Below are 27,738 nucleotides of genomic sequence, written 5' to 3'. Positions count from 1 at the left end.
TCTCTTGATTAGTGCCGTGTTAGATCTGTACTAAGTTTTGAAGTGCAAGGTTGAAGGTTCTGTTACATGGATAAGCACTGAAGTATGGTCTCTGGTCCTGGTTGTACGATGGTGACTTTGGGTGAGTGTTTTAAGAAAGTCGACAGGTTTCTCTATGTTAAAAGAGTTTTACTTCTCTAAAATCAATATATAAAAAAAAATCATATTTGCTTGTTTTTTTCAGTAGAGTGTGGGTTTATGTCCGGTCTTGACATTTATGTCCTTATTAAAGCCAGACACTTGACCAATATTGCTTCGTCCTTCGGCTGGAAAGTAAAACCATGGATCTTGGCCATGTTGTGTCAGGCAGGTTCATGTAAAAGATCCAAGTATACACTTATCACTAAAAGAGAGGCCCCATGGGGCCTATTTCAAAAGAGTTAAAGTTGATCATAACTGAAAATCAATCACAGTTGTTAAGTTAAGTGTGATGTTACAATACAAATCACTGTGGTGATACAGACAATTTAATTTGTCTTGCAATGAATTATATTGCTTTGTGAAATCGGCCCCTGGTCCCCCTAGCTAGTCCTTGAATGAGTTTAGGGCAAACCCTGGACAAGCCAATGGTTGCAATCTGTCAAACAACAAAAAAGTTCTATAACAATAACAAAACATACCATTGAGATTAAGTACCATAACAATCTCCAATCGATCAATGGTGAATAAAATAATTTAAAATAATTTAATCAAAGTAATAAATAATGCTTGGAGAACTAGTAAGGTTGGCGGAATGTCTATTGTTGCATAATTTAGGTCAGGTATTTATTACCAGTATTCTCCCTTAATTGTGGTCTGCTGTCAAAGGCCAGTTAAAACGCCCGAAGACAAGTCTAAATTTACTTTGGCTGGCTAGTTCAGTGTTGAGAAGTATCCCTTTTGAATATGGTGAAATAACAGTGAAAAGGCTGACTGGACTTGTAAACCGACAAGATAACTGGTCACGTAGTCACTCTGTGGACATTTTATTGTTCTTTTACACTTAAAGCCATTGGACCCTTTCAGTACAGAAAAAAAACAAAAAATTCACAGATTTACAAATAACTTACAGGGTTTACAGAAGGTAGTGGTGAAAGACTTCTCTTGAAATATTATTCCATGAAATTCTGTACTTTTTGAAAAAACAGTTAAACAATATCAATTCTCAATATCGAGAATTACGGATTTATTTTAAACACATGTCATGACACGGCGAAACGTGCGGATACAAGGATGGGTTTTCCCGTTATTTTCTCCCGACTCTGATGACCGATTGAGCCTAAATTTTCACAGGTTTGTTATTTTATATAGAAGTTGTGATACACAAAGTGTAGGCCTTGAACAATACTGTTTACCAAAAGGGTCCACTGGCTTAAGGAAAATCCTATTCTTCAAAACTGTAAAAAAACACTTTGTGGACCTTTATCAAATCCCTACACTATGTGGACCTCTTTGTTTTTTCTCAGGTCTATACTTTGCATGTAGGGTTAAAACACACTCAAATACTTTGATCTTGTGTAAGTCCACATACAGTGTACATGTAGTGTTTCAAGTCCCTACACTATGTGGACCTCCTTTTTTCTCAGATCCACACTTCATATGTAGCCTAAAAATAATAAATAATAAAGTTTTTAATATCATTAAGCCCACTCACAGCGCACAACCAACATCAGTCACGTCGTCCTGGAAAAACCCCAAATTGAAATTGGATCAGGTGTCGATCGTTGGCGTGAACCTAAACGTAATTCAGTAGCTCGGTGTCAAAAGTTCGTGCAAATTCACATTTCCAGAATACCGTTAATTGGTAACAGTGCCTTCAGCAACTACTCTCTGTTTAGATTTCAAAGGTGAGAGGTCACAATCTTTTCTCAGTTCCGTACTTCTATGAAGTGTATTTTATTATTTAATAAACCTGTCGTTCATCTCCAGACATAAATTTTCCCAGGGAGTGACATTGTATCACCTGTATCTTTTGATATTTAAAGGGAAGGTGTATGTTTGGTTATCACTCTTAAAGGAAGGTTACAGAATTGGTAAGAAACAAAAATCAGGATGATCACAGATTTACACAAAACTTACATGGTCTAATGATGATGATAGTAGAAAACACCCCTTGAAATATATCTGTCTGAAATGTCATATTTGATAAGAAATAAATAATCTAATTTCGCGTTTGGAGTTTATTGCTCAGTGAGCGTTTTATTCATTTTTGTTTTGGCATCGATGCAATGCAAAATTTATAATCGGTGTTCACTATTCTCTCGTGACTCACATGGCCGATCGATCTCAAAACTTTGAAAGTGCTTACACTGCCAGCAACTGTTTTGTTAGCAAAAACCAATTCTGTAATGCTCCTTTAAAATGAATGGCAAGAAAAACTATTGTCTAGGTGAGAACTGGGTAGAAGCCTGCAGCAGCTTTTATGTGTGACTAGAAAGTTTGGTCTCAGCCTCAAGTTCACACAAAGTTTTCATGTTAAAAATAAAGCATTACTAATCATTTATCATAAACCAATTACTCCGTAGTTAGTTAAAAATAAACACAAATGTGGCACCACATTCCAAATACTCAATTTAATGTTTCCCTACCGTCTGAAAAGTCCCCCTTCCAAATCTAATAACCAATTTTGACAGCGAGACATTACCCACCAGGCTCAGAAAAAAAATCTATATTAAGCACACTCCGGCAATTTCTCTCCCTTAGAGGCACTGGACCTGTTTGGAAATTGTCAAAGACCAGTATATTTGCACTTGGTGTATCTCAACAGTATGTACATCAAATCCGTGAAAATGTTGGCTTAATTGGTCATCGAATCTGCAAGAGAACAATGAAAGAAAAAACACCATTGTTGCATTTCTTTGTGTGCTTTCAGATGCATTATAAAAGGCTTCAGCTGAAGTTTTTTCATTCCTTGAGTCAGGAATTACCTCTTTCTCAAAAAGTTAGTTTAACTTTGTTACTGAGCCATTTTATACTACATGTACATGTATCAACAACTCTTCAGTGCTCTTTATCAAGTAAGTTTTGATGCTAACAATTATTTTGAGTAATTTCCAATAGTGTCCAGTGCCTTTAAACTAGACAAAATGTAAACCCATTTCCTGTGTAAGACCCCTGGATACTGTGGTCTAATTCACACCTTCAGGGTATGAGCTGAGAGAACAGGTGGGGGCCTGGATGAGAGAGGTGGTCCCCATTGTTGTCCTCCATGTGATTGGGTAATGGGGTACCAGGGTATGTTGGCCCTTTTTCTAAACCACAGTTAATGTTGGCTCTTGGTTTGGCCATGGTCTGCCTGTTCAATTCTGCATTGAAATACAATTTATTGTTCTTAGCTGTCCTGGGGTGGATTTCACAAAGAGTTAAAACAAGTCTATGTCCTAACTTAGGACTAGCCTTAAGTTCTTAATAACTCTTAGGATTAGGCCTAAGTTAGTACTCGTCCCAACTCTTTGTGAAATGGTGAAGTCGACCCCTGATCTGCCCTGAAGCAGCTCTACGAAATTGGGCCCTGAAGTTGGTCCCTTTTCTGTCATGATGATTTTATAGGTATAGGGAGGTGGAGGGAACCGGGGAGTGAAAGAATTAGGGCTCCAAATTCATAAAGCTGTTCAGCAAAAGATACTGCTTAGCCAATTGTTTTTGCTAATCACAAAATGAGTGGAGCACCAGTTTCAACAATGTAAACTTCATGAAGTTTTGGCAGGTAACCAGTCTCTGTTGTTAAGCAAGGTTTTTCTGTACATAGCAAGTTTTTTGTTTATGGTAACAGGCTTTTATGAAATTAGGCCCAGACAGATAGTGTCCTTGCACTCACTCCAAAGAAAGACCTTGCTGTTGTAAAAATAAAAAAAATCTCTTAAAGGGGTACACTGGTCAAACAGTCTGGTCAAGCTTTAAAAGTGCCCACCTGTCATGTGATGATGAAGTGTTGGGACGGTTTAAAGGGGCAAACACCTAAGAGGGTTTCGGTAGAAGAATGTACTACATTGCTTGCTCCATGCTTGCATTAAGACTAGGCCAGTGTCTACAATGGTGAAAGGTACCAAAACTGTAGAGAGTAATTGGAGCGTATGCTGTGCTACTCTCTACCCAGACACCCTTAAAGCCATTGGACCCTTTCGGTTCAGAAAAAAAAAAAAAGTTCACAGATTTACAAATAACTTACAGGGTTTACAGAAGGCAATGGTGAAAGACTTCTCTTGAAATATTATTCCATGAAATGCTTTACTTTTTGAGAAAACAGCAAAACAATATAAATTCTCCTTAACGAGAATTACGGATTTATTTTAAACACATGTCATGACACGGCGAAAAGCGCGGAAACAAGGGTTGGATTTTTCGTGTTTACTCCCGACTCCGATGACCGATTGAGCCTAAATATTCACAGGTTTATTATTTGATATAGAAGTTGTGGTACACAAAGTGTGGGCCTTGGACAACACTGTTTACCAAAAGGGTCCAACGGCTTTTATAGGGACACACACTGGTCACAGGGGCATTGCTCTCTGTTCCCTTCCTGTATAAGCCCATAGACCTTGGGTCCAATGGGTCAATCACAAAATAATCTTCACACCGGTGGTCCACAATGTACTTCCTATCCTGGGCATCATGCATGACCAGAGATTTGTTACCCTACATAATAATAGAGCAGTGGTATGCGCACCAAGGACAACCTTGCCAATTTTGATTTGCCTAGAGACTAAAAAATGCAGTTGAAGGGATAGACCCCTTAAAAAAAAGAAACTTCTATAAAGAGAATGTGTGGTTTTACTTTGTGAGGTTTCCCTAAAAAGCAATAAACTGAAACTTTGAATTTTTGTGGCAATCTTCCGTCCCCAAGCTGCAGACCATTGGATTCAGGTCTCAGTTGTAGAATATAGCAATTGCAGCCCATTTCCAAATGTTTAGCTGTGTTTTAATCCGGCAGTGCGCAACTTGAAAGAGTTGTTGCTAGAGGGCGCCAATTAAAAGCAGTACAGTAGTCGCATGGTGGCTTTGAGCAATACCGTTTGACTTTTAATTGCAGTGCTAGTATTCATACTGACGCCATGAAGCAATTATTTCTCAGTTGCTCGATCTCGAACATCCAATTCTTGGTCTTGGTCTTTGTCCAAAACTCTTTGGTTCTTGGAATCTCTGGTTCTTAAAGACACAAACATGTTATGGTTTTTCCTAACCTGTTTCTTCAGTAACAAGCCAGCAGAATCAGTTATTTCAATTGTCATTTCGATTACACACCTATGTTCCGACACCCCTGTGTTCTGTGCGCTCAGATGTCAGAAGCCTTTCTCAGATTCAAATTTTGCGATGAAAAATTACCTCTTTAACTACTCTACTTCAAACTTCATTTTTTGCAATGATTTATAAAATATCAACAGCTCTCCAGTGTCTTATACCAAGTATGTTTTTATGGTAATTAATATACTTAACCCAAACTTAAACCCTCCCTCTAAGAGTTTATTCTTCTTAGGCTTTTCACATCTGCCAGACTAGAAATCCCTTTCTATTATGAAGTTAGGGATCTTCCAAATTCTCAAGGTCCTTGTTGGCATTTTTGTCTGTTGTCCTCGAATAACACATCCACATGTACATATTGTAGGGCTAGTATTCTCCAGAGTTTTCCCCAGGTTTTTCAAAATGGCGGGGCATTCTGGAAACAAATTTTGGGATGTTTGGGCAAAGCATGCTGATCTGAAACAAGGTATTCAGAGTAATATGGAAAAATATACTAAGTAAAGTTAGGTTTGCTGTGAAACCATGTGAGACATCTCTTTTGTGAGTAGTGGTGGCTCAAAGTGAGAAGAGCTGGTTTCTGCTTGTCATTTCAAAAAAATTTCAATTTGAAAGATCACTGGTTTTTTATAAATAGTTTAAAGAAGTACCAGGCATTCAGCTTTTCAGGTTGAAAAGGCTGACGACTGGCACCCCTGAACAAAGATACTGCCGAAATAGAGAGACCATCACTGTCAACATTAGGGTTAGAAAGCTTAGTTGATAGTAAGAGCACCATCACATTAATCCAGAGGTCAAAGGTTCAACTCCAGCTTGAGTCATTGTTTCTTTGTTTAACCCATAAAGAAGACAAAAAAGGAAAAGAAAAGAATAACACAAAGAAATTTTCTTTTTCCGTTTTCAAACAGCGGAAGTTCGAGTTCTGTTGACACTCCGGTTTAAAGAATGTAGACAGTTATGCTACAATACAATTATCAAGATTAGTTGCGAAGGACAAACTCCTTAATCAAATCTGGGATTTAGTTTTAGAAGTAAATTTACAGTGACTTGATTTTTTGATTTGTTGTCATGTTTTTCTATTTTTGTTTGTGTGATGAATGTTGTGGGAAATGGTTAATCACATGTGGATATGTTCCAGGAAATAAACAAGTGCGAACTGTCAAAGTTATCCACCCTTCTAATAATTCTTGCAAAGGACTACAAGAAAATGCCAACAAAGCTTGCATTTTTGTAGGAAAATAAAAGTCCCAACTAGTAAAAAGGAGACCGCCAACATAGGGCTTGAAAGACGAGGCTTAGTCAGTAAAGCACCGGCAGGTTAAACAAGAGGTTGATGCTTCAATACTCGCTCTAGTAATTTTTCTTTGTTTGACCCCAAATATGCTCTCAGCGTTGAGCGTCACTGAGCGACAGAATTGTGGACTTTATACGAAGCCTTTATTATTATTATTAAGTTGCTCAACTAAACCAAGACCAAATGGTTTCCCTCCACTGTCTAAACCCGCCGTGATGCCACAACTAACATCATTCAAATCACGACATGTAATCCAAGATTCAATCGGACGAAGACATCTCCCCATGGAGATCATTTAATTTCACTGACTGGTCGCTTCATATCAAGAGATTCCTCTTCTTCTTTTTTTACCTTGGACTTAACTTCTTCTTTGTCCCGAAGAAAAATTTGTGGAATTCCAAGCGATGCCGTCACCCCGACATGGCGGTCTCTCTCTCTCTGCAAGAAATTGTGCTATTGTCTAAAGGGTCGGAGAGCTGCTTAAGACCAAAACTTAGCTTAGTGCGACATCATTTTGCCTCTCAGAATTCCTTTACCAGCCAAGCTATACCATGACAATTTCATAAAGCTGTTAAGCAGAAAGTACTGCTTGACAATTTTCTTTTCTAAGCAAAAATTGAGTGTGGCACCAGTCACTTAATGTAATTTTGGCTGGTAACCGGTTTCTGTCAAGCAATATTTTTCTGTGCTTAGCAAGTTTGTGTGCTTTTAGGCTTTATGAAGATGGGCCAAGCTCACTTCAATTGTTTAGCAATATTTTTTGGTCAAGCAGCTCTCATAAGTTGGGTTCAGACTAAATGAAATGAAAATATCCTTTTATGATGTTCCCGCTATGCAAAGTTTCATTCTTACTAGGCGCTTTGAAACACCTGCCAAATTCATTCGAGAGGATTTCTTAGATTATTTCTTCTGTCAAGCCCTCTCTGGCAAGTCAGACAATCCTCTAGCCCTAATAAATTTCCCAGTTTACAGGGTGACTCTGGAAGTAGAGCTCACTGTTAACAGATATTCTGCTAAAGGTGCACCTTGCCAACATGATGATATATGCCACTTCAAAAATAAAAATTCAGTTTGTGCTATCCCTGGAGAATTTGATGCATCAAAATCTGACCTCTGCCCCAGCTGTTTGGGCTGGCTGCATAAATAATGAGCCATGTAATCAGATCACATTCACTCCGATCAGCATATCAGACCTTCAACAGATTTTGTTTCATAAATACCTTTCTGGTGATGAAATCAAACTTGCCAAAGTTAGCTTATCAGGAAAAAATTGCTATCAGGTTTCTTTTTCCGCTTAACCATGTTCACAGCGTTATCATGCATCAGGAACAATTTTATTGAGCTGCTTTTCAGCACAAAAAATTCAAAAATGCCCACCAGAATAAGGTAGCTATCTGATTTTAACGAAAGTGCTGGGTATAATTTCAATCATAGAGCTGCTTAAGCAGAAAGTATTACTTGAACAATTCCCGCTAAGCAAAATAAGCAGGATACCATTCACATATGCTGCATGTGAACTTGTATATATAAGCTGCTAACCTTTTTTCTGGTAAGCAAAGTTTTGTTATGCTTAGCTAGTTTTTGCACTTAAGCAGAGCATTATTAGCCTTTTTGAGGTATGGCAGACACATTTCTATGAAACCATTGGGTTTGGGTAAAATTTGTCTGTATATGCCCCAACCAAACAGTGCACTCCTATAGTGCAGGCATGCAACTCTTCCGCGGAATTCTGCGTTTTTTAAAGTTTTTTTTACGTGAAAAACAAACAAACAAACAAACAAACAAACAAACAAACAAACAAACAAACAAACAAAAAAACGTTTATGCCTGGCAACTACAGTGTACAACTACAATCATGTAAAATAAGCCTAGTACATGCTCTCAATGCACCTAAGAGCATAGTAAAACTCAATATTTTCTAGGGTACCATTGTTGGTATCATGTCTTGTGGCGTTTCGGCTGCCTCACTCCGCACTTGCGTTGTGCCTTTGAAAATTTTCGTGTTTTTTTTTTTTACGGGCAGTTGCACTCCTATAGTGTTTGCCATACCTCAAAAAGGCTAATGAGATTGGGCTAAGGCTAAACAATAACAAGAAGACTGCGATCCAAACATTTCTCTGAAAACTCAGTACTGTTTCTTGTATGTCTACCGATTCATGAAGTGGTTTACCAGCCAAACATAAACGTCAAACAGTTAAGTGTGAAAAAGTGATCCTAAGGATGTATGCACATCCCAAGAGTCAAGAGATTTCAAAGCCTTCTTCCTACAGTAAGGTCTTAAGAAAACATGTCGCACACAAAAGGCACTCTCTTATGGAATGTACTGTACACAAGGACCTGTGTGTGTGTTTGAGCGTAATAGTTGCACCACCACAGAGCAAGAAAACACTTTTGTTGAAGATGTAAATTTTCACACATTCTTGTTTTCTACTTTTGTGGATTAGCACAGGTTGTTCAGTAGACTTTGAAATTGTGGTAGTAGTAGTATTTGTCTGGTGTCCTTTAGTGGGCCTTGAAGTAACCCACAGCAATTGGCAGAGTGCCCTGTGATTTTGCTGTGGTGCCCTCTGCAAAGTTCCAATACAACATTTTCATCATAGAGGTGCCCCTTAGCCAGGAAAATTGCTGTGTCCCTTCAAGAACAAAACTCAAGGCCTGCTGTGGGCATATTTGCTGATTGGTTGGTTTTCATATAATGGGCCTGACTATCTTCCTCACAGCCTTGCTGAGAATGAGATTTACAGTGATTTGCGTACACCCAGGGCCAAATTTCATAGAGCTGCTTAAGCACAAAATTTTGCTTGAGCAAAAAAATCCTTGCTTTGTAAAATCAGATTACCGGCCAAGACTCAACTCAATTGTTATGCTAAGTAAACAACAGCTAAATACCAGTCACAAGCAATGTATAATGGCATGAAATTTTTGCCGGTAACATGTGAAAAATAAGCGAGCTATTTTCGTGGTTAAGCAAATATTTTGCTTAAGCAGCTCTATGAAATTGGCCCCTGGTCTTGTGCTTAAGCTAATGGGGAAGTGGCCTACTGGGCTAATAAACTGTGTGTTTTACTGGCCCCAGGAAGTTTTAGTAGCCCAGATTTAAACGTTTATTGTATCAAAATAATGTTAAATATCTACTTTCTTTTTTGTGGTGAACACAGCCAGTTTCTTGGTGACAAGTGAAATTCCCCAAATATCAAAAGTAAGAAGATTTGACAATGGTAAGAAATGAAATTCGATGCAATACCATTTTGAAATTCTGCTTGTTGGGTTCCATGAATAGCACTATGTAATCACTATGATTAACATCAGTCACCAGTCTATTTTTTTATCAGCCTCAGTTTGGTTACACACGTTTGTATGAGGGCTAGTGTAGTAAAAATGCCCTGGAGGATGATACCCAGTCATGAGTCAGTGTCAACAAGTATTTCTGACCTCAAATTCTTTCGTGACAAAACTTACCGAAACAAAAATGCTTGTTTTTGTTTCAAACTAATTAGTGACATCTGTGTTGGTTATTCTAAAGTGTGGCTAAACGGTGAAAATATTTTTTGATGGATGTGCCTTAAGGATTTGTAGGTGTCAGGTTTTGTCCTTTTGCTTCCCCCGAGTGTCCTGAGCGTGTGGAGGGAATGGTTTGAGGTGCACACCTGGGTTTCTTTGTCGGGGAAAATGTTCGCTGTGTTTTAAAGGGTCTGAACGCTGTTGGTAATTACTCAAAATAGTTGTTAGCCTAAAAACTTACCTGTTAACAAGCAATGAAGAGCTGTTGATAGTATAAAACATTGTGAAAAATGGCTCCCTCTGAAGTATTTACCTCCATGCTTGAAGTAACATAGTTTTTGAGAAAGAGGTAAGTTCTCACTCAAATGTTAAAAGACTTCAGGCCTACATGTATAAAGCCTTTTGTTGGCATCTGAAAGCACTCAAACTTGTGTAGTAAGGGTGTGTTTTTTTTGTCATTATTCTCTTGCCACTTCGATGATCAATTGAGTTCAAATTTTCACAAATTTGATAGGATACACAAAGTGAGACCACTGGTCATTGACCATAACACTTTAAAAGGGTCTGTTTACAATTGGTAATGAATCTGAAAATTAATTTGTAAGATAATTAATGTTTGGAGTAATTACCAAAGGCTGCATTTATACCCTGCCCTTTAAGAAGAAGTAGTGAAACAACTTACACTTTTGAACTCTGTGTCTGGAAGTCTTGAAGGGGGGGGGGGAGGGTGGAAGTCTTGAAGGGGGGGGGGTGGTTAAGACAATCTGCATGTCAGTTGACCTTGAGTCACTACCTGATTCGCCCCAGCCATCCTTGGGATCAGTTCATTATTAGACTCAAGGTGTTGGCAGTTGGTCTGGGAAACTTCTTAACTCTTACAGTGCCAAGGTCGTACATGTACAAGTTCAAACTAATTTTCAGGCCTGTATGCTTCATGAAATGGCAAGGCACCAAGGCATTTTCTCCTCGGTAAAGGGCAACGTATGGGAAAATTGTAAATGTCTCCTCGCCATAGCATTTCAAGGGCAGTAAGGCAGTGACGAGAGGGCATGGAGGAAGGGGAGGGAGGCTTCCCAAACTTCAACTGTGAATTTTCAGGCGAGCTTTCTTGACCATGTATGAACTGTTTATCACTGTAGTAATGTCCACCTGATTTCGTTCAAGGCGATTATGACCGTAGCTCGCTCACTGTCTCTGAAAAATTCACGTACGAAACTGTCCAAACACCATTCCGTTTATTGTCTCCGCAATTAGGAAACGACCCCGAGTGACGTACGTCAGGTTTCCTATTTTGTTTTTGAGGGAAGGCTCTTTCGGGGTGGATTAGCGGGTGCAATAAAACATCCTGACTGGCAAGTATCTGTCCACGTAGATCTGTATTAGTCAGAGTCATCGAGAGAGGGAACAGTCGTTGAAGTCTTATGTAGAGAGTCTTACCAAGCGATCCGATGCAGATTGTGGGCTTCTATGGATGGGTATAGCCAAACTGGAGGAAGTGAATTAGCAACGTTTTCGGCAGATGTATTGGTTCTTTTTTGTTTTCCTTGAGCGTCAATTTCAAATTTAGCCAGTTGTGGTAGGATCTTTGCGGTTGTGTTTGATGTCTGAGTGCAACGTTTTCGGCAGATGTATCGTTTCTTTTTTGTTTTCCTCGAGCGTCAATTTCAAATTTAGCCAGTTGTGGTAGGATCTTTGCGGTTGTGTTTGACGTCTGAGTGACGCGGTACAAGAGAAAAACTTCTTTTTATTGTGTATTTTGAGTGCGTTCTTTCAACTGTCTTGAGGTGGGTGGTTTCGTTTCCTTCTTTTTTTGGTTGCATGCATCCTGGAGAAAAGGGTTGGTTAACCACTGAAGATTCGCATACTCACCAATTTGTTAAAAATAACCTTTTAAAAATAGTTTGTCTAAGAGAGCTCAAATTCAGTCCTTCTGAAATTGGAAATCTTTTTTAAAAGACGAGTTGCACACTCAACTTCTGGTTCAGCTTAGCAATATTTTTCGGTGCTAAGCATATTTGCTAGCTTAGCAGCTGTATGAATTTTATCTTTGAGAGGGCAAGGCCATTTTCATTTTGCAAAGGGCACTTCCATTGGAAAATCTTATTGGAAAAGTGTATTGGAAAGTTGTGAGGGGGCACCAAGTCCTGGGCAACAAAGGCCATTGCCTCTGTTGCCAGCCCTCTCTCAAATGCAAGACTTTAAAACACCTGAGGACAAATTAACATTCTCTCCAAGTCGCCATGCTCACCTCCAAGTTATTGCTGACCTGGCAGATTCTAAAGTAATAATGCAACAATCTCTTTTTGTTAGGAGTAAAACAGCTGCTGAAAGTGTAAAGCATTTTGAAAATCACAGCTTTTTTTACCCGACATCTGCATCGACTTTAACCACGATAAGTAAATTCATCCAGAAACGGAAATTGAAAAAATTTAGGTCTAGACTGACCTTTTTTAAGAACAAAAAAGTGAAAGATCTTGATCGGTTTGAATTGTTAGAGAATGCTGAAGGAAACCAGATAACAATGTGTGGTCGCTGGTTTTTTTTTTTATTGATGGGAGATAGGAACTTTGAAGACTTTGGCCTGGCTTTTTGTGTGTGTTTTTTTTTTTTAGATTAAAGGGGACCCTCAAATTATCAATAATTTTTCTCAGCTAAACAGCCTTGGTCATCTGCCAAGTCTGGTTTCTGCCTTTGGTCAGCCCTTGAAAATCTTGTGCGATTTAATAGCCTGACCAGGGCCCAATTTCATGACTCTGCTTGCCGTAAGCAAAGACTTGGCGCTTATTCACCCCTGAAATACACAATTTTTCTTAGATTTAAAAAAAAAAACTGTTTCCGTAAAGCCTTCCCTTTAAATATCTGTAGCCTGATCTTTTCCTCTGTCAAAAAAATGCTCCATGTGTGGTTGTAGATTAACATTAGTCCCTTTGTGAGGAACATGTTAGCAACAAATGATAGCACTCAGTTTAGCTATGGTTTAGATTTCGCCTTTGGAAATTAATCACCATTTTTTTCCTGATGACAGCAATATGGGCGGCATGACTTCTGATGGTTAAGTGGTAACATCACTTTGAGGTTCAAAGATATCTGAACAATAAAAAGGTTGTTCCCCCCTTGTTGTTGTTGTTGTTGTTGTTGCCGTTGTTATTGCTGTTCTCGTTGTTGCTGATGTTGTTATTTGTGGTGAGGGAAAGACTGTAACAAGAACCATTAAAGTTGGGGGGGGGGGCTTTATCATCTAGACCAAGGGGAGACGCAGACCCACTTCCCTAGTCCTTTATTCATCATAAAATGTAGAGAGTTTGTAAATCCTCTGAAATGTAACACCCAGGAGGTTCTGGGGGCTTCATCCTTAAGACTCAAGGCCCATTACCTGAAGTTCTTTATTTAGAGAGTCTGAAAATCTTCAAATAATATGCCTTAAGCCTTCTGAAAATCCATTAAAGTTGTCTTCAAATGAAGGCTCCCATTGTGACGATTGGCAGTGATAAAGGAGGTGTCTTCTTTAAGTTGTAATTACATCTAGATTTATGGCACTTTGTTTATTTGCAGTAGTAGTCGGAGGGCATGTTTGTCATATCTCATGTGTCATCAAATAAAGAGAAGCTGGGCCAGCTCTTTCCTTGATTCATAAACTTCTTGGTTATTTTGGTTTCTGTGCTAGGGTGGAATGTTGATTATTACATGCATGTTGAAGAAATGTGGTGATGATGTGGGGAGTTTGTACACAGCATCACCATGTATGAATCAAAGTTTATCATGTATTTAAAGGTACATGTTACGGGATGGTAGAGCTGACAAAATAGTGGAAGGCAGTGTTCACGTTTTGTGTATTCGACCAAGGAATAATAAACCTGGAAAAATTTGTGTTTAATCCATGTAAGTTGAGAGAAAATATGTAGTATGAAAAGATTTTTAGCATGTAAACACATTGTCCTCAATTTTGGTTGTTCACTCAGTCAGATGTTGCGTTTTAAGGTTTTCAGTATTGACAATTAGCTGGTTACTCTGCATTAGGAAGTCAGCAAAATGTGTACATGTATACGTATTGGCTGGTAAGGAAGCCAATGCAATGTGTATGAATTTTTGCTGGTAACTTTACATTTGAAAGCCAATTCAATTTTCAAAAATGCAAAATGGGAGCACACTTTTGTTTTCTCTATTGATAAAGTAAGATGGGTTTTTGAATCACAATTCAGCTTGTTTGCCCATTTTGTTTTTCTTTTTTTCCAGATGTTTGTTTTTCATGTTGCAGTAAATTCTTGTCAACAACTTTTCAAAGTTGATTTGGGTGGACTGATTGAACACAGCTTGAGGTCAATAGACGTTTCCTTGATGCTCATGTTCAAAATTACTTGTGCTTTGCTGATAATTGTTTCTCTCGATTATGTTTTCCAGATCCAGTCAATTTAGAGATCAGAGCCGTTGACTTAACGCAGGAGTGGCACCCCTTGTGAGGCAAAACATTACAAGGCAGCTGGAATAGTTCAAAGGTCAAGTCTTTTGACGTCACAGGATAACTCCAAACCCAACGGACATCTTTCTTGTAATGACTCGTTTATCGTGAGATCACATCAACAACAAAATAGCTCGGCCAGAGCGAGTGGTTACAAGCTCCGCAACGTAAGTGAGAAGTTTTCTTCCTAGACTTTGTGGTGCCAGATACAAACTATCTGGTCCCGACGTCACAGAGAGTGTGACATTTTGCATGCAGGGCTGAGAGCAACAGGCGCTAATTTGAGAGCGATCTGGAGTGTAGGGATTCACCCTGGGTGTTTTAAGAAGGGGAAGAAAGTTCGCCGACGACGACGACACCAACTGTCCGAAGCCATCACTATCCGAGGTTCGTCGACGGTAGCAGAAGAAATGTGATCGTGGGTACATGCAGAGATGAAAGTATAGTTTACTGAATGGTTAAAGTTTCAACTTCTCAGAATATTTGCTTTGTAGGGTTGTTGTCATCTTACGGACTGACCTCAGGTTTTCTCCCCCGGGAGAGGATAGGTGAATTTGTCAGGATTTAGTCATAATGTGTGGCCGATCCCGGGAGCAGAGGCCGGATTCGATTGAATCATCAGATATGCCGAGGAGGAATAGTTCCCCGCAGAACCGTGTGATGTATGACTTATAAATAGATCGCCTGGTTGAGGGTGAGAGACCAGAATTGTGGGATTGAGCGATTGAGCTCAAAATGGCTGACAGGGTTGGGTTTGCTGGTGATGAGAATGAAGTTGAGAGAGGGGAGATGACCAGTCCAACAATGGGTGACGGGTCACTCCTTCGGTCAAAGGATGAGTGGGGATCTATCATTGACATCCTTAAAAATATTGAGAATACGACTCAGCCGGTTAAGCCAGTATCATTGCCCCCTGTGCCGGCCCCGGCCCCGCCGCCCCGGCTGGCACCTCTCTCGGAAAACATCCAGTCGACTGAAATGATGTCGCCTGGCGACGGAAAGAGAGGGCAGGGGTTACAACATTTGGATCATCTCGTACGCATGATGGAGCAGATGTGCCAACTGCAGAAGCAGAACTCGCAGCTACGCGAACGCGCGGAGTACCTCGCCGCTATAAAGGACCTTCAGGAGCTCCGCAATGAGAGCCTTGTGCAGAACTGCAAGTGTGAAGCGCAGCGACGTTCGTCGGACATCAGTCGTATACCGGATGAAACATTCTCGGAGCCTGAGAGCACTGTCGGGGATGAAATGGAACCAAGACGGGAGCCGTCTCCGACGAGGGAAAAAAGACCCGGTCGATCCATCAAAAGGGAACCTAAGACCAAGAGTATGAAAAAGAGGAGTAGATCTTTAGATCCATACAGAAAGGACACTGCGGAGCCGCGTGAAAAAGAGGGCGAGAGAGAGCGCGGACGGCCTGGCATTTTCTCAAAGTTTGAACGCATGAAAGAGAAACTGACCACGAGGCGCGGCAGCGTGAAAAAACACAACACGAATAAACGGACTGAGGATAATAAACATGATGATGATCTCAGAGCAGAGAGGCCTGAGGCGTTCTCCAACGAGCATTTCAACCTTCAGATGGACGGCACAGAGACCAAGTCAGAGGACAGCGGTATCTACCACGTCGGTCTGGACGAAATCGTCAACTTGCCACGCTTGCCGGCAGAAATCCTTCCCAAGCTGCACGACGATCTCTCTGATAATGAGGACGTCTTTGCAGCACATCAACCGTCGTCGTGGACCCGAACGAACGATTTTAGCATGGAGACCCGTAAAGGCAGTGACTTTTCAACAGAAAGTTCAAGTGAGGATTACTTAGAGGTCAAACCGAAGCGGGCAAATGCCGCGCATCACGAGGAACCGGTCAAAATGCGCAGCCCCGATCGTCAGAGACACCGGGAAGATTCCAAAGAGAGGGACGCCAAGAGCAGCGATGAGAAGGAGCAAGTCGTCCACCGCAAAATGCGCGTGCGGCGCTCGGCTAGCCTCCAGGACAGTATCTCGTTAAACAGTGATGATGACGAGTTTGAAACGGCCACCAAGGCGTCGTGGGAGAGCAAAGAAGCTCCCGCGATCATGCAGAGGAGTCGCTCGGATAAGATGCAACTTGAGAGGAGCCCCTCAAACGATTTTGACCTCTCGGACATCAGCCTGACGGGTCACGACTCTGCCAGTACGTCGAGTCTGGAGTCCAAAGCCGCCCACAAGAGGAAATATTTCAGGAAGAGTCACCATATTGAAGAGCCGACGTCACCCATAGACCAAAGATTCAAAACCGTAGCATTTGAACTCAAATCGCCAAAAGAATCTCCACCAGAAAAGAAACGACATAAAGGTAAGAAGAGGTGTTTTTTTTTTATTGTTTTTTTAAAATTTACAACAGTTTTTACTTGACCTTTCTAAAGTTTCAGTTGAGAGCTGAATATTGTTTGTTTATTGTTGACATTATTGATTGTGTAAGGGGGCCGTTCAGAATAGTCAATGTTTACAATGTTGTCAATGAATCTGATATTCTTTCAATTCTGTTGAGTATAGAAGTTAGAAGTAGCTTGACAACTAAGGTAGTTCTTCTCTTAGTGCTTGTTCAACTCATTTGAATCTGGTCTTGTAAAATAAAAATTGGTCCTGTAAAAACATTGAGCGTCATGTACAAGCCCTGCAGTCTTGTGGATTCCCCCCCCCCTCCAACAGCCTTACACATAATAATAATAATAACAAATTCTTATATAGCGCATTTCACAATAAACCGTATCAATGCGCTTTACATTAGTCCCCTGGTCATTGGGCCAATAAACATCCCTTTAATCTTTCTCAGCTCCCATTAGGGAGTATACAGCCCCGAGCTGCCGTGGCGCTCCGAAAGCTTGTCATTCACAATATCAACCTCTACCCTCGCAGGTACCCATTTATACCCCTGGGTGAAGAGAAGCAATTATAGTAAAGTATCTTGCTCAAGGACACAAGTGTCACGACCGGGATTCGAACCCACACTCCGGTGACTTAGCGCCAGAACTTGAATTCGTTGCTCTTAACCACTCGGCCGTGACACTCTACAATGTACATGTATTCATTTAAGTTTTTACCCATATGCACCAGTGTTTGTTTCACTGTATACTACTTTCCCATTCAAAGCTAACACACATCGGTGAATATGGGTAAAAACCAAAATGAATATTCTTTGTCCTTGATGCAAGTTTAACATCTACTGTATTCTTAAAGCCTTTCACATCCCGGAATAATTCAAGACGTACGTCTTTAAAATGTTGGTAAAATATTACTGGAGTCCAAACAATGTTTTTGTGGATATGAGTGCAATGTCAATGATGGGTTGTTGTGATTGCAAGAGACTCTGAAGGACTGACATTCCTCCTCTCATCAGGTGGTACATACCAATCTCATGACATGCTGCCAAGTGTCAATACATAGATCTCAGTAATTGTGTTCTGCCCCAACTGAAGAATTGGTCCAACTGTAGTTATCTTATGACATGCTGCCAAGTGTCAATACACTGATTTCAGTAATTGTGTTCTGGCCCAACTGAAGAATCAGCCGAACTGTAGTTATCTCATGACATGCTGCCAAGTGTCAATACATAGATCTCAGTAATTGTGTTCTGCCCCAACTGAAGAATTGGTCCAACTGTAGTTATCTCATGACATGCTGCCAAGTGTCAATACATAGATTTCAGTAATTGTGTTCTGGCCCAACTGAAGAATCAGCCGAACTGTAGTCGGATCTCAGTGTGTAGTAAGATGTTCAGGGCCAACTTAAGAATCAGCCCAATTGTAGTCGGATCTCAGTGTGTAGTAAGATATTCAGGGCCAACTTTAGAATCAGCCCAACTGTAGTCGGATCTCAGTGTTTAGTAAGATGTTCAGGGCCAACTTTAGAATCAGCCCAACTGTAGTTGGATCTCAGTAATTGTGTAGTAAGATGTTCTGGCCCAGCTTTAGAATCAGCCCAACTGTAGACGGATCTCAGTAATTGTGTAGTAAGATGTTCTGACCCAGATTTAGAATCAGCCCAACTGTAGTCGGATCTCAGTAATTGTGTAGTAAGATAAATTGGCCCAACTTTAGAATCAGCCCAATTGTAGTCTGAACTCAGTGTGTAGTAAGATGTCCAGGGCCAACTTTAGAATCAGCCCAACTGTAGTTGGATCTCAGTAATTGTGTAGTAAGATGTTCTGGCCCAACTTTAGAATCAGCCCAACTGTAGTCGGAACTCAGTGTGTAGTAAGATGTCCAAGGCCAACTTTAGAATCAGCCCAACTGTAGTTGGATCTCAGTAATTGTGTAGTAAGATGTTCTGGCCCAACTTAAGAAACGTCCCAACTGTAGTTGGGAAGGGTCCCAACTTGTATGTTGCAGTTGAGACTGTCCGACTTTAGCCCTACCCTTACAAGAATGAATTATCACGCCTGTCACACTCTCAATAATTTTGTTGAATGCATTATTCTTTCCCTGGAAAAACCAACTCCATTTGATCTGGGATTTGTCAAGCCACTTTTCTCGAATCCCCCAAATGTTTTGATCGTCCCAGAAGGCTCTCGTGTCAAGTCTAGTCCCAGCTCAAGAGGGAGTTTGAAGTGATTAAATGTGATGACTTTGCGTTGATGTTATGATGACTTGCGCTGAATAATATCCTCCTGCAACACCAGGGACCTTTGCTCAATTTCACTAAGCTGTTAAGCAGAAAATACCGCTTGACGAATTTCTTCGCGTAGGGAAAATTGAATTGGGCACCAGTAACAGCATTTATGTAAATTTTATAAAAAATGTAATTGGCTGAGACAAAAAGGGGGGAAGCTTTGGAACCAATTTTCAATTATTGGTTGTTTGGCTTGAAAAACTTGTTGTTTTTGGTTATAAGCTAAAATTTTCTAGAAATGCGAGGCAAATATCACAGAGCAATTTGTAAAAATATGGGATTTTGTGGCCACACTCAATCAAAAACATCAAAAGTTCAAATCAATTGCTACCATTTCCCGATTGAAACAAAATGAACCCCGCATTGCAAAGTGAGCTCTCCCCCCTCCTTTCCCTAATAAAATAAAACAACACTCCAGCCCCGCCAATTTGACTCGCGCATTACCCGCGTCATTAAACACAAATTTCCCGTGCCCAAAAAAAACCTGTCCCTCATTGGGTTCACGGTTGGCGTCTGTGGCAACGTTTGCCCCATTCTTAACTTCTGACATTTCTTTTCCTTAACGATGGGACATGGGGGGGGGGGGCTAAGAGGGTTACCCTGTTAGGGTAGAGTAATGGTTTCGCTGCATTGGTTGGGTTGGATTGTGATAGAAGCCCGGGCCCCCAAAAGGTTACGACTGGAAGGGAATAAGACGACGAGGTCGAACTATAGGGAGTCACGCACAGAGGGGCTGAACGCTGGGAATTTGACGTTAATCAAATGGCATTTGTGTGGCGCATTCCGTGCGATTAGGGCGTCCCATGTAATGCGTGTTGGGAAGAATTCATTGGAAAAAGTCGATTGCTATGCTCAATACCATGAATGAAAAAAACCCTTCCTCTATCAAAGGGTTTTGAATGACCAAACAGAAAAACCCTTCCTCTATCAAAGGGTTTTGAATGACCTAACAGTGTGTAAAAAACTGTATTCTAACTCAAGAAAATATTATTTTCTTGTATTGGCAAATACATACATCCAAATAAAAACATTAATCGAAATTACCAAGGGCAATTTTTACATCAAACATGACCACAATTATGTGTCAAGTTTTGTTACTTTTTACAATGTTACATCTTAAAGCATAAACACTTGTGTTGATGAAGTTTGCCTGTTTTATTTGTAATGTTTGTTGAAATCTGGAAGAGTAGACTATCGCTAAATTTACTCTCCAAGTATCCCATTGTTATCCCATTGAATGTTTTTTCTTGAAAACTAGAGGATTGAAATGCATGTACTCTTGAAAACTTAAGTATAAGGACAAATGTGTTTTCTCTTAAACCCATGGACACTCTCTCTTTAAAACTAACCGACATCCTTATTGATAATAAATTTCAGCCTTAATTAATGAGCACGTCATACAGATGATCCTTGTTATTTAAAAAGGAAATGAGATAATTTTCCAATGTCATATTTGATTTTTTCATGCAGTGTATAGAATTCAAGGCCAAACTTATAACGGAGCAGTACAAACTGGCTCTTCTCAGAGCCCACAATACTCACATTTGATTTAACATGGTGTCATCGCAAACCTTAGTTACTCAGGCTGAGTTCGGGCGGTGTGTTCTTGGCCCGATTGGGCTGTTCTCACGCCCGAACGATGAGAACATCCGAGAAAATTCACTCGTAACAAGATCACACGCCACCTTTCATCGGGGTTTCGAGATTGTGATGCAAGTCGCCAGACACACAAGGCCTGAAGGCCACTTCAAGGTGTGGGCTACAATTATTTTTTCCAGAGGCAGTTGCTACCTACTCCTAGGGCTGAAACAGGGTTACCCCTTTTACAGTCCATTTGGATGTAGGCTTGGATATCATCAGTTCGAAGCCTGGCTGGTAGAACAGAAAGCACTACCCCCCAATTTGCTGCCCCCAAACTATGGAATGTACTGACATCTGACGTTCAACACACTCAATCCATTGATTTTTTAAGCGAAAAGTAAAGACGGTTTTTATTTTTATGAATATTTGTGTTCATCTCCATCCCTCCCCTTCCCCCACCCCTCCGAATAGTTGGATGGGAGAAAGTCAAACATGCAGTCACAAGAAAGCACATCGGTGAGCTGGGCAAGACGAAAGGCACCGTCTCAATGGACGAGAGCATCCTACGAAGCTCTGAGGAACCCAGCTCACCTACAGACAGCTCCCCGCCCGAAGACTCTTACGGAAAGGTCAAAAGGTCGGAGGTCAGGAAGGTCGAACAGAAACGTGAAAAAGGTCGGTAGAGAAGGAAGTTGTCTCAAACTTTAAAAATTATACATAAAAACATACTAATACTTCCTTATCGTTTGATTGGTATAACACTTGTAATGTAGCATCCTTAATTTAGTTATGTAAACTGCTGTCAATATTGGACACTTCTCTACCTGTTTGTCGTGTGACAATGTCACGAAAAAAATTGTCTACCCTCATAAATGTAAAACTGTGGACATTGTGTTTTGGTCCCACAAAAAGTACCCAAGCCCTTTAAGCAAAGATTGTCAAGCAGTATTTTTTGCTTTATGAAAATGGGCCAAGGCAGTTTGATGATTGAAATATAAAAAATGGGCCTAGGCAGTTTGGTGTTTGAAAGCCTTGTTCCATTTGAAGACAAGATAACTTCTGTTTAAAAGTCCTTGAGCATAACACACAGTCACTGTGGTCTGTTCTTACATTAGCTTCTTGTTGACAGTTGTGGTCCCTCTGCTGTGAAGTGAGATGTCAGCTTAAAGGGAAGGTATCATTTGGTAATAACTCTTCAAATTAATGGCAATAAAAACATTTTGGGGATAGAAGCCTACAGCAGCTTTCGATAGGATAAAGCATTTTGAGAAACATTCCCTTTCGAAGTAATGAGGTTCTGTCAAATTTGTTCCTCAGAGCATGGACATTTTGACAAATTTTCAGGGAACTTTCTGCAGAATCAGGGAGAGTCGGCAGCTCTTGGATGGGAATGAATTTTCTCTTCACAATTCAGCTTTTAAAGTTTTTTTACTTGTTTTGTACACATGGATTGTGATGTTCCAGAGCCCCAACCCTCCTTGATTCTGCAGAAAATTCCATAAAATAAACCATGCTCTGATGAACTAACTCAAAAATCTCCCTGATTATGGAAGCTTTTTCCTTCTTACGTTTCAGAAGAGATTTGATTTTGTGGTACAAAGACAAGATCTAAGATGAAGTGGTGGAAAGTTCCAAAAAGATATACACAGTCGGGTATTACTATTGAGATGAAAAACTCAAGACCGTCAAACTTTACTGGCCAAACACTAAAGTCACTTGTCTCAGGCCTGTGGGTCCAGTGTAAAATTTGAGCTCTGAAATGGAAAAATATTGGCAGCGCTAACAAAGAATAATCGTCCCTTTAAGGAACAGAGTAAGACATCCACATGTCAACAGTTGTCTTGAGTGGGTGGAATGACCAATGAGTCAGGATGGAGATGTTGAATAAGCAATTGTCGAGAAAAATACAGCAGTGCTTTCAAATTCATTGTGACTTTATCACGCAGTTTGTTGCATGAGAAAGAATAGAAACAGCTGGTCATAGGGCCACCCCTTGTTATTTCATATGCATACAATATAAGGACAGAAACAACAAAACTACATGGTATATTAAAAAATATCATAGACACTCCATTCCACTGAAATTTTGACTTGCATTGTCATATATCTTGATACTATGTATAAGTCAGTATTACATGTACTTTGACAAAAATCAGTCTATGTATGACCCTAAATTTAAGCTCATTTCCACTTTATCGTACAATTGTTCACCTGTAGTATTCAGTTAGATAGATTGTTAGTTTTTTTTCTCAGGAATATGAACATTTGTTTTGCAACTTAAAAAAGGGATGGAAAACCACATTTAATAAGGAATTTTCCGTGGGTGCTGCGGATTAAAATTCAAGGCCTGATTCAGGGAAGGATGTAGTTCACAAAACCACCATGGTCTTATGGATTTTTTTTATTACACACATGGTCTATTTAATAGACCAATTAAAATTAATTACAAATGAGAAAAGACAGAGATCTTATGTGATGACAACTATTTCCCTCGTTAAAAGAGAAACCTTGGAGCCATCGTTATGTGTGATTCAACGGTATTGGTTTGTTGGAAAGGTCATGACTCCGAGACCACACAGGAAATGTGAAATCTCTAAATCTAACCTTGATGATCTTGATGACCTCATTGGTTTTTTCTTATAAGTTTTACATAATGCGGGCTTAATTCTTAGTTCATTTTTTGGGTGGGCACCAAGGCAATGACCAGGGCCCAGTTTCAGAGAGCCGCTTAAGCAGGGAATATTGCTTAACAAATCTCTGCTAAGCAAAAAAAGTGAGTAATAAGTTGAAAAGGTACATGTGACATTGTATTTCGGCTGGTAACCTTACTGTTGTTATGTTAGCATGCATTTGTTGTGCTTAGCTAATTTTTGTGCTTAAGCAGCTACACATGTATATGAAATAGAGGCCTGTCTATCATTCAAAACCCCAGTGGATTGAATGGTCGTACAGTAGGAGGGTTGACTGTGGAACGTCCACAAGATATTGCAGGCTGGCATAGTTTATCATTCATAACCCCAGTGGATTGAATGGTCGTACAGTAGGAGGGTTGACTGTGGAACGTGTAGATACAATCGCCACAAGATATTGCAGGCTGGCATAGTTTATCATTCATAACCCAAGTTGATTGAATGGTCGTACAGTAGGAGGGTTGACTGTGGAACGTCCACAAGATATTGCAGGCTGGCATAGTTTATCATTCATAACCCCAGTGGATTGAATGGTCGTACAGTAGGAGGGTTGACTGTGGAACGTGTAGATACAATCACCACAAGATATTGCAGGCTGGCATAGTTTATCATTCAAAATTGTAGTGGATGATATTGAATGATCAGACAGTAGGATGGTTGTTGTAGATTTTTTCCCAGTCTTGACAACATCCAAGTTGAAAATTGGTCATCAAAACTTTATAGTACATGTAAATCTTCAGAATTGGTGAGATCAGTTTTCCAAAGAACTTCCCTGAATAATTCCAAGCTGCGAAGTATCGCAAAAACTTGTAGCAAGTAGTTTTTTTTCAATGTTGTTTGTTGTGACTAGTTTTGGTGCCATACCTCATCAGCCACCAAAATGTCACAGCGGTTGATGTTTTAATCTCTTAGTTCCTAGCCACCCTGCTCTCCTGAGAGGAACGCGTACTTCAACACCATCCGATCTGTTCAAAACAATTTGGATGAGTCACTGACACCAACTACATGTTCCTTAATTGTCAAAGTTGTCAAAGTTTGGTGATGCTGCGTGTCCCTGTAAAGTTGTAGGTTAAAACAAGAAGAGTTTGCGGACTATCTCCGGATTTGTTGAAGTTTGGAAAGATCTAGATTTTGTTCCTGATTTGCGGAAGGAAAACCGTTTTTGGAAAAGTTGTGGAATACATTTCTTTGGAATGTTGTGTCTGTTTTGCAGAGAGGATTCTGATTTTTGGGGTAAATTATTTGATTTTTGTGCTTAACTTTTTTGGTTACTAGTTGTTATCAACTTTACTTGCGTGTGTTTGGACAGATATGGTTATGTTTTTCTTGAAGTTTGAGTGTCTGGATTATCATGGCTACTTTGAGTTTGTTTTGATTTTTGTTTCCCTTTGGATTATTTCTGACATTCCTAATAATGTAACATATAAAAAACATTGTTTTGCTTTTTTAGAAACTGTGTGGACAACTTAACTTGGTCTTAGAAAAATGCTGACTCCATGAAATTGTTAACATTTGACCACAGAAAAATTGTAGTACAGGTTTTTCAATGACTGTTGTCACTAAATATTGAGACGTTCTCTCAATGGAATTACAATTTAAACGGTAAATTGTGACTAAGCAAGTCATTGTACCAGACTTTATTCAAATCTAATTCGCAAATAGCATATTGCTAAGAAGGATTCATTTTAATCTGAAGTAATCCGAACCTTTTGGTTTCCTCTGATTTTTTTTTTTTCACAGAGAGAGGCCAGCCCCCTCCATACGAGGCCCAACAGAGCCCCCTGGCCATCTATGAATCCCTTCAGGCAAACCTCTCTGAAGACTTTGCCAAGAAGATGGAGAAATGGGACAGGAAGAAGCAGAAACAATGCAGTAGTACAGGTACAATAGGGACTTTTCGTTTTCGGCGACGGATGGTTCTGCGACAATTGTTCAGCTAAACGTTGTCGTTTTCAGCACAACGAAGATTCATCCCAAGTACTGTCGTAGAAATTGAGGGACGACCAAGAACCATTATTTAGAATTTTAAAAAAGGCAGTGACGCTAGATGTGGGATTCAGGCCTGTATGCTTCGTTTTTAAAGGGCAGACACCAATGCATTTTTTCTTTGGTAAACGGCACCCAATAAGGAAATTGTAAACAATTTTCCAAACAAATCCTCAAAGTTAACTGAGGACTTTTGTTACAGGTACTCATGTGAATGGGCCTTTACTGCAAAAACAAGGGACGTTTGTAAACTTGTATTTTAAGAAATCATGTGTAAGCTTACAATTGAGCAAAGTGACAGACAACTACCGGGACCCCTGTTTCTGGTGCTCATGCGAACAGGCCTTTACTACACACTACGCATGCAACCCGTACAGTCATAACTTGTCTCCTTGCTCTTGACTGATACAAGGATTTCCAGGTTCCTGTGTTAATTAAAGAAGGTTTACCATTCATGACGAGTTAACGAAGGGCTGTTGTCGCTGGTAGGGAGTGTAGAGTCATCTCCAAGTTCAAGTTTGAAGTCAGGGATAAAGTTCTAATACTTCCTGGGCACCATTTGTCGTTTGTTGTATTTAGAGGGCATCAAGGCAGGGTATACTTTTGGTGATTGTCAAACACCAGTATCCCCACTTGGTGTTTCCCAACATTAACATAAAAAAACAAACCTGTTAAAATGTGTGCGCAATTGGTCTTCGAAGTTGCAAGAAAGTTATGAAAGAAAAAACACCCTTGTTGAACAAATTTGTGTGAATGAGCTGCATTCTTGATTCAATGTCGCTAAATAAATGCCCGATTTGTAGCCTATACTGTTTCAGTAAATTTGAAATGCGTTGGGATCGCTGCTTAATGCTGAAGCTTCATAAAGTTTAGGGTAATCAATTATTTTCAATTATTTTCCACAGGCGTTTCTCCGTTGGAAAGAACCAAACAATCGTCGCTTGACAGCTGCTCCTCCGATGCGGGGACCCTCCCCACCAGCGATCTAGAGGCTGAGCTCCAGAAGGGTCTAACCGAAGACTTCTACAAGAAACTAGCCGAGTGGGATAAACTGAAACATCACAAGGGGGTGGGGGCCATCCCAACCAGCCCCAAGGGAGAGCCAAAACACAAACAGAAGATCGCCAAGGACGGTAAAAAGACGGCCAAATCTACAAAGTAAGCCATCATGTTTTAAATATAGTAATAATAATACTGAAGTCTTATATAGTGCTTTATCACACCCAATGGGCATCTCAAAGCACCTACCCACAATTTTGAAGGAAAAAAAAGAGAAAAAAAAGTCAATTTATTTTTTAAAATTGATTAAATTCTGAATGCCTTTAAGGTATAGTGTTATTCATTCTGAAGCAATTAGATCAGCCTTAGTATTAGTGGAGATACTTTCAGCACAGCATGGATGGACTGGCATAAAACTCGACATTATGTTGTTGAAGATTAGCCGAGACTGTCCGTCATAATTTACGACATCCTCTCAGTACAAATTGATTGTTCCTGAAATATGCTTTTATTATTAAACTCCTCTAACAAACAGAAGTCTTACCAAGGACAAGGAACGTGACAAAAACAAGGTCAAAGACACCCCTCAGCAGAGAAGCAAATCGCCCGAGTCATCAGCCGCTAGAAAGGTCTCCCCGCCGCCAGACGCAATCTACGCTACTGAGCATATCACCGTCTTCGCTAAGCAAGGCGGGAAACTCAAACTAGAAGGCGCTTCCAAGGAGTTCTCCAAGAAATACAAAGAGTGGGAGAAGAAAGAGAAGAAGAAGAGGAGCTCTCCGGCCCTCCGCACCGAAGACATCTCGTCTCCGTTGACGGAGCAAGCCGTGCCCCTACCTGGCTACTTCACGGACGGGACACCCCCAACGCCTTCAAGCCCCACAGCGAACGACCCCAGCGAAACCGATAACCTGTACGTCATCGCACATGCCACGCCAGTCATCGTTGAGCCCGATTTTGAGCATAAAGAAGTCCGACACGCCAGATCCGGCGATCCCATATTTAGAACTCAATCCGCGCCTCCAGCGACAGTTTCCAATTTCCCGGCGGTGTCGCAAGGAGATCTTTGCGTTTCGCAGCAGACCGTCTTGGAAGAGGACCATTTTAACACGGAGCCGGTGAATTCTCAGATTCCGAAGGAGAGGGTGGACAGACTCGAGAAGAGGAACTCGTTCTTGGCGGAGCAGCTCAAGATGGACGATGTCAACCTCCAGGCCGTCCAGGAAGAGATCGTGAACGTGGAGGAGCAACTGGCCGAGATCACCGGCGAACCAACTGGTGGGTTTTAGGTTTTTGATTCCCCCCTTTTGAATTTTACTCCAAAC

The 27,738-nt window shown here is 40.4% G+C and overlaps 1 protein-coding gene across 1 annotated transcript in view; it reads left to right on the top strand.

Annotated features, from left to right (window-relative positions):
- The window catches only part of LOC117303677, a 66,552-nt gene that overhangs the window by 20,030 nt on the left and 18,784 nt on the right, over positions 1–27,738 (top strand). Inside the window, exons 3-7 of the mRNA XM_033787936.1 lie at positions 14,447–16,842; positions 21,210–21,413; positions 25,169–25,309; positions 26,320–26,572; positions 26,949–27,691. Of these exons, the coding sequence (XP_033643827.1) occupies positions 15,240–16,842; positions 21,210–21,413; positions 25,169–25,309; positions 26,320–26,572; positions 26,949–27,691 (2,944 nt within the window). The 5' untranslated portion in view covers positions 14,447–15,239. The remainder of the gene's footprint in view (positions 1–14,446; positions 16,843–21,209; positions 21,414–25,168; positions 25,310–26,319; positions 26,573–26,948; positions 27,692–27,738) is intronic.

The sequence above is a fragment of the Asterias rubens genome, chromosome 20 (genome assembly GCF_902459465.1).
Source record: "Asterias rubens chromosome 20, eAstRub1.3, whole genome shotgun sequence".
Lineage (NCBI taxonomy): Eukaryota > Metazoa > Echinodermata > Asteroidea > Forcipulatida > Asteriidae > Asterias > Asterias rubens.
Note: the sequence above shows the minus strand (reverse complement) of the source record. Positions and strands in the feature narration are given on the sequence as shown.